General features: G+C 39.5%; 1 protein-coding gene across 5 annotated transcripts; it reads left to right on the top strand.

Moving 5' to 3' along the window:
* Positions 1-615: 615 nt before the first annotated feature.
* atad1b (ATPase family AAA domain containing 1b) lies at positions 616-7,640 on the top strand. 5 transcript variants are annotated; one of them, XM_048233145.1, is made up of 10 exons: positions 616-686; positions 1,565-1,757; positions 1,931-2,029; positions 2,355-2,475; positions 4,099-4,299; positions 4,792-4,898; positions 5,428-5,517; positions 5,601-5,651; positions 5,781-5,923; positions 6,292-7,640. In XM_048233145.1, exons 2-10 carry the CDS (start codon positions 1,584-1,586, stop codon positions 6,413-6,415), a joined length of 1,110 nt encoding a protein of 369 aa, XP_048089102.1. In that variant the 5' UTR covers positions 616-686; positions 1,565-1,583; the 3' UTR covers positions 6,416-7,640. The 5 variants fall into 5 exon arrangements, with proteins under 5 accessions (XP_048089102.1, XP_048089100.1, XP_048089103.1 ...); XM_048233143.1 differs by lacking the exon at positions 616-686 and adding an exon at positions 690-751; XM_048233146.1 differs by lacking the exon at positions 616-686 and adding an exon at positions 795-815.
* The last annotated feature ends 43 nt before the right edge of the window (positions 7,641-7,683 follow it).

Raw genomic sequence — 7,683 nt, 5'->3', positions numbered from 1 at the left:
GGCATTGATAATCCACATTGGCATGTGGTTAAATGTCATCTGCAGAGTTGACCTATTAAGACCTAGACACAGTCTAGACCAGAACCCCAACCCCCGCAGTGTCATGATGTGTAGGCCAGACCCACTTTCACACTACCAAGAAGCCGGACTCTCCAGTCATCTCTAACCGAAACTGCAACCAGTGTTGTAGAGTATGAGGCCATTTTAGAATATTAAAACACTTTTTGTGAGAAATATGACAGGCTTGCAATACTCCACAGCTATGATGTTGGTAATAACCAAAGGTCCACTTTGCTTATTGTTTCATTCCAACAAAGATTGCCTGTTAAGCTTTTATAATGATTTCCATATTTGTATTACACTGTATTATCACTCAGAATGAAGTACAGTTAGGCCCTATTATCCTATAAGTTATGTCTTGAATTATGCTGCTTGCTAATCTAGGTTTAACTGCAGCTGTAATTATAATTAGTTATTGAATAGTTACTTATAAAATACAGGCATGACATTTTTGGAAGAATAATATTTTAGATACAACTAGGCCGCTTTATCAACCGTCTCTGCTACTGTCTGTAAAAGCCTACGTCTGAACTAATGAATCATCCCGCTCCGGTACTTCAGATGGCGCTACAGAGGCAAAAGGTGAAAGAGTGACAATTTTGACAAGAAGGAGCAGTATTGCGGAGGTGAGTGTCAGGCAATCTCTTGCATCCACAGTTGGCGAAAAGGAAGAGCTTTTTATACACTGAATGTATGTGATACTTAAATATAGTTTGAGATGAACGCGGATGTTTTCCCCAATAAGACAATTCTGGGTTAGCTGAACTAATGACGTTCTGTAATCATCCGAAACTGGTAACTGGAAGGTCAATTGTAGCTAATATGAGCTAATATGCATTCGTTGCTAGCTAGCTAATGCTAGGGAATTTCATAATACTTCTAGCTCACTCTGTTCAAGCATGTTATGGCGAACTAGAAACACAACAACTTGTCGATACTCAGGTATGGCTGTAATGGCAAAGCTGTTGTTAACAAGTTGAAAAGTGTTGTCTTGTCGAACGACTATTTTCCAAACGCTAGTAATCCACAATTCAAATGCTAACGATAGCAAGGCACAAGTCTAACCTGTGTTTACTGGCAAGTAAGTTAACGTTATCGACTTTGGACACTAGAATTTAATGCAACTGAACTATCCTTCGATACTTCACTTTCGACCAACACCTGGGGTTTCTCGTTGTGTGTTGTAATACTGAAGGAATGTGTAATAGTAAAGGAAATGAAAGTGAAATGGAAGCTATAGCAAACACAAACTGGAACTGTGAGCTTTGTACTGTGTCATACCAGGGTCAATGCAGTGCTTATTTGTGGTATTAAAAGAAGAACGGGTTCATAATTTGCTGAATTATAAACGAACGTAAACGTCAGGTTAAACTCTCTTTATTAGACATTGTATTTTTTGAACTTTCAATTGTATCAGTTACTACTGACCTGTTAACATTGTACTGTGTTGATAGCTGTTTCTGTTCACCGTACCTTTTTTGTTGATTCTTTATTTACCTCACAGAGAGTCCAGGTCAGCCAAGATGGTTCTGAAGGAGATTCCAGCAGATAACATTGCCAGACCCTTGGGTCGCAATGAAGTAATTGGCTTACTTTTCCGTCTGACCATCTTTGGTGCAGTCACCTACTTTACCATCAAATGGATGGTGGATGCCATTGACCCAACCAGAAAACAGAAGGTTGAAGCACAAAAACAGGTAAGAAAACTATTCAAACTATTCTGCAGTTTTTGGCTATCTAAAATATTATGTAACTCATACTGTGCTCGCACAACTGCTTACTATACTGCTTATTACACTGTCAATAGTTTGGACGTGATTTTATCGTATGCCGTCTTGGTTGTTAAATGTCCAACTGTACTTTTGTGTAGGCGGAGAAACTGATGCGACAGATAGGTGTCCAGAACGTGAAACTCTCTGAATATGAGATGAGCATTGCTGCCCACCTGGTGGATCCTCTCAGTATGCAAGTAAGATGAAGACGTATACCTATTCTCTTTCACTTTGTCTCATGAGAATTCATAGGCAGACAAAACCTTGCTTGTCTGCAGTTGTATGACTTGCCTTTTGTGATGATTGGTTGTATGGACTTGTAAGCCACTCTTGTCTGCGAAGGAATGCATCAAGGGACTGATTGTTGCGAAATCATACATTGCCACTATCATATTGTTTTATGATTTACAATTAATGCTTTCCTATGGTCAACACTGTATCGTAACATAGGAATTGGAATTAAGCACTGATCATAGCAAGGTTCTGTGGGGCAAGATATTCAATTCTGTCCTGTGTGAACAGATCACATGGAGCGACATTGCAGGTCTTGATGAGGTGATCACAGAACTGAAGGACACAGTCATACTGCCTATCCAGAAGAGGCACTTGTTTGAAGGCTCCCGCCTCCTTCAGCCCCCGAAAGGTGAGCAGCTCTAAGGGACACTGGAGGCATGTGAAGTAGGGCTGAACGAGAGATTTCTCTGACAGATATAGTGATTGTGATTTGATATGTGATATCTATTATGTACATATCTGGATATGAAATCACCTGTAGTGACATTTTAGTCATACTGCACAGCCTTATACCCATGTAAGTTAACTATGGGTAAGGACTAAACCCTCTAAAGGAAGAGCAGTATATGGATGGCCATGTGGCATGATGGCCACACTTTGACTTAACTTGCCTAGGTTTGTCCCTAAACCATGCACCTGAAATTCCCACAATATATGCGCTGATTGTTATTATTCTTATTGTTCTGTGAGAAAGCATCTATGTTTATCAAAAGAGTATATATACTTATACTTATACTCTGCAAGATTTACACCTTTATGAAGCCAATTTGATGGTAAACGAACGTGCATAGCTATACAGCATAGACGTAGCGTGTCCCTACCAAGAAAACCAGCCATGCAACTTCCAAGAGCGGTGCCCCGCCAAAACTCCTGAGAATCGTAAAACATTACCTTGTCAGTAGATATAGCTCCAAAGTTTTTGCCTGTTGTTAATCCTTCACCTGCGCAACAAAAGCATACAAATACATACATAAATACATTGTGATTCTAAAGGGAGCTCTAAACTTGCCAAAAATACCTAAACCTGCATAGTACAGTGGGGAGAATAAGTATTTGAACCCATGCTAAAATTGACTAAAATGCTCATTGGGTTCAATGCAAATCAAACCAGCTAATAGGCTAACTGAAAAACACACCATGCCAATCTCTAGGTATGGTGAAGGGTATGTGATGATGTGGGGCTATTTTAATTCCAAAGGCCAAGGGAACTTTATCAGGATGCATAGTATCCTGGATCCATGAAATAAGTGGCCTTTAAAAATAAAAAAATCTGCCTGCCTCTATGGGAATTCAACATAGGGGTCAAATACTTATTGCCCCTGTAATTTAAGGAAGAACATTTATTTACATTACATTACAATACATTCTTCATTCACTAAGAAAATTGGTGTCCTTAAAGGTTGGATTTTTACTATTTGTTTTAATTAAGGCATTAAGATCAATTTCTAACAGATGTTTTTATATTTTTCTTTTTAGTCAACTTTAGCATGGGTTCAAATACTTATTCTCCCCACTGTATACCTTTAAAAAGCCTGACATGGATTATTAACTAACTGGCAAAACAGTGTAGCTTATAGCTGTGTAGGATCTGTGTGACGTGACCAAGGTTATGTCCTGTTATATAAGCTTATACAAGCTACAGTATATTCTACATGTCGGGAGATGGCATGGTCTATTAATAACCTCTGTTCTTATTGATGTGATGGTATCAAGGTACTGGTAACTTAGCGTGATTGGCAGCAAGCTTTAGCTCAACTAGAACCCCATTACTTATGTACCACCAGAGACACGGGTTTACTAAGTTCATGACAAGAATTGCTCAAACAGTGGAACAGTTGACCTCAATACTACGACCCCCTACCTATGATATACTTAGAACTTTAGAACTAAATTACATAATATGATTTTAGTGCAGAGACCCAGTGGAGCACTGAGTCGCTAGCTAACTAACCAAACAATGTTCCTTTTGAAGGTGTGCTTCTTTACGGCCCCCCTGGCTGTGGTAAGACCCTGATAGCCAAAGCCACCGCCAAGGAGGCTGGCTTCCGCTTCATCAACCTGCAGCCGTCCACACTGACAGACAAGTGGTACGGCGAGTCCCAGAAGCTGGCTGCTGCCGTCTTCACCCTGGCCATCAAGCTCCAGCCCTCCATCATCTTCATTGACGAGATCGGTAAACAAGCTTACATCGATGCTTACATGTTGTTCCTTTCAGTTTATTCTTCTTTAAAAAAAAAAAAAAAAAAAAAGATCAGCTTACAGTGTCCCTGTTGTTTTTCCATTATGGATTTCTCATCAGAGATCAGTAAAGCTCATCCCATCCAATACCATCCTATCTTCTGCTAGATAAAAGATAAACTATGCAGCATCCTATCTTGTCCTAGGGTATCCTATTTAGGATTAGACTATATGTAATGATGACCGTAATGATAAGAGTGTACATCTACATGTACAATGTCAATAGCAACAGCTGAAAGTCAATTTGTATTATATTGACAGCTGATGATTAGAAATCTGTTTTTCAAGGCCAGGGGTTTGATTTAGGAAAATATCCTTATTAACACTAAAAAGTTCTGCACATACTTGACCTATAATCGGTTTTTGAATAAATTTTGGGCAGCTTGTGTTGCGTCTCTGTTGACCTTTTGATCTCTGTGTTTGCCAGACTCGTTCCTCAGGAGCCGCTCCAGCTCGGACCATGAGGCCACAGCCATGATGAAGGCCCAGTTCATGAGCCTGTGGGATGGCCTGGACACAGACTTCAACTGCCAGGTGCAATGAACGCTGCAGCTCACCTGTTTTACCAAGTGTTTTTGAGCTCACCTGGTAACACAGGATGCTTATAGCACCAAAGCTATGGGAATGACACGCTATCTATGGTGGACACAATCCGATTAGAAAACAGAAACCTTGTGCTGCACTATAAGTTGGTTCATGTACTAAAAAGATAAATGTACCAGTAAATGTGAGTGTGTATTGGGAGGTATAGATTGAATAGTTCTATAGGTTGCCCTTCTAAAGCAGATGAAGTTGCCTGTTTTATCTAGGGGCTAGGGTAATCATACTATTGCTATATGAAGGGACAGTGTTTGTATTTATTTAAAATATTTGCAGTCCAATAGCTTTCACACATATAATGATTTGCACATTATTTGCATGAAAGTAGCAGAAAGGGTTTTCCTAGCCTGACTCTGGAGGATATTGGAAAACAAACTAATCTACTGCAGGTGTCAGATAACTAGATAACACAAATGCCATTCTTCTCTTTCTCTCATCTCTGTGCGCTGTTGTCTCTGTCCAGGTCATTATCATGGGAGCCACCAATAGGCCCCAGGATCTGGACTCGGCCATTTTGAGGAGGATGCCCACCCGCTTCCACATAAACCTACCTGTGAGTGCCATATGCTGATTCTTCAGTATGTGTTGGATGAAAGAAGGTGGTTAAGGTTCTTACTTTTTTTCTATACCTTCCAGAATGTCAGACAAAGAGAATCAATCTTGAAGCTTATCCTGGAAAATGAGAATGTAAGTGTCAGTTTCATTTCAAAACCCTGTTTTGACAATGTTTGGCTATTAAAATCCTCCTATCTGCGTAGCCTCCAAATCATACCTTGACGGTAATAATTGTGTTTGACCATTTTGTTTCTGGTCCAGGTGGAACCGATCGTAGACCTGTGTGAAATTGCCCGGGAAACGGACGGCTTTTCAGGAAGTGACCTCAGGGAGATGTGTCGGGATGCCGCGCTACTCTGCGTACGAGACTGCGTACGCAACAGCACAGCCAGCACCGGCCAAAGGTATCCATAGCATCTTTTACTCCCCCACCCACACCCCATTGAAGAGGTTAAAATCACAGGAGCTCCTTTAATGAACATCAGAGGAAGAACATTTTGTAATGTTTTTCACTTCTGAAATATATATATATATATATATATATATATATATATATATATATATATATATATATATATAATTTTGTAAGCTTTGTGTAGGTATGGTTTTCTTGTTCCGTAAGTGTGTAATAAGGATTTACATTTTTAAGGAATTGTGGTTAAAATGACTGTCCTGGTTAATATGAATTACCACACTTTTACATTCTCCTCTGTCTCTCACACTTTCTCCCTCTACCTCACCATCTCTTTCTCTCTCTCTCTCCCTCATGCAGTAGTCTAGAGGAGGACTTCATGCGTCCTATTCAGCAGCAGGATCTGCAGAAGGCCATCAAGAAGATGAAGAAGTCCAAGACGGCCGGGGGACAGACTGTCCTCCTGCATGCCGCACTGGACTAAAGTTCCCCTGAGGACAACCGTCCCCTGTCCTCTCACCGGGAAAAACCTCTACGGTCTACGATTACCTTTTTTTTTTTTTTTTTTTTTAAAAAAAAGGCATATGTATATTTTTTCCTCATATCATACTGGGTTATGGTCTTTGTCACTGGACTGGCTTTTTGTCAAGTAGCCATATGTGTCTCCTTATGACAGTTGGAGAAGGCCTTTGGCTTAACGCCTTTTATTGTCCTCCTCCCTCATCTTTGCCATCCAGCTATTAAATATAGCTTTTTTTGATACTGTAACATCAGTCCAGATATCCTCTTTTTGTTGAAGTGTTTGGATATTCATGAAATTCTTACCGTTTCATGACTTCTAGAATGCTGTGAACATTGTTAAACTGCGTTGACAGAGAGGTGTCCCATTGTTGGTCATTGTGTGTGAACGTATAAGTCTACATTTACATCTCTCTACATGCATGTGGGTACCCTCTTCAGTTAGGGTCTAAAAGAGGTGATACATTCATAATGTACCAAGTCCATTTCATAGATGACAACAGATTATGTTTGTGTGTGTGTGTGTCAAGAAAACAAATTGTGAATTTTATGCATCCTAATATTGGTGGAGATTCCTATTGTGTTTGATAACATAAGGATCTTACTTGAAGTGCTTTATAAAAGTTTACATTGATTATGGCCTCTTAGTCTCTAGACAGAGAGTTGGTCCAATGTGTAACCCAGTTGAACATGTTGATAGTATATTGCTAGTGCAGTATTTATTTCTTGTGATGAGTGTCTGCCCAGCCACTAGAGGGAAGCATTGCAGATGTTTTGTACATGTTTTGCTTCCAATTTTTGGTTTTGCTTTACATTGTTGACATACCACACTACACACACACACTTACTCACTGTCTAACATTGGATAGAACACAGACCTTCAAGGAAAATATTCTTCAACTGTAAGATATAGTTTGTATTGCAGACTCCTGTTTGATATGCTTTAGTGAAATTACACTGAGTGGGACTTAGTATCAGAGAATGGGTGTGGAAAAATGATCACGTTTCTGACTCTGGTGGAGTCTTGTGTAAATATCAAATTTATTGAGCAGATAAAGTTGACGCTGAGTTCACTCTGACGAGAATTTGTTTATCAGTTGACTGTGTGTTTTTTCCTTTATGTGAGACAATTTTAAATTTAGAAATCATGGTATCTTAAGTTAATGGTAATAAATAAGTGATAAAAAGTTGCAGTTTGTCATTCGCTCTTGTCATTCATACATGTAAGACTTC

The sequence above is a fragment of the Alosa alosa genome, chromosome 22, assembly GCF_017589495.1.
Source record: "Alosa alosa isolate M-15738 ecotype Scorff River chromosome 22, AALO_Geno_1.1, whole genome shotgun sequence".
NCBI lineage: Eukaryota > Metazoa > Chordata > Actinopteri > Clupeiformes > Clupeidae > Alosa > Alosa alosa.
The sequence above is the reverse complement of the archived record's forward strand: the minus strand, read 5'-3'. Positions and strand labels throughout refer to the sequence as shown.

What these genes read in the sequence shown, in the direction of transcription:
- atad1b (XM_048233145.1), top strand. Translation starts at nt 1,584, where the DNA reads ATGGTTCTGAAGGAGATTCCAGCAGATAACATTGCCAGACCCTTGGGT. An exon ending in AGGTTGAAGCACAAAAACAG is followed by an intron (nt 1,758 to 1,930) that starts GTAAGAAAACTA and finishes ACTTTTGTGTAG; the next exon opens with GCGGAGAAACTGATGCGACA. An exon ending in TTATCCTGGAAAATGAGAAT is followed by an intron (nt 5,652 to 5,780) that starts GTAAGTGTCAGT and finishes TTTCTGGTCCAG; the next exon opens with GTGGAACCGATCGTAGACCT.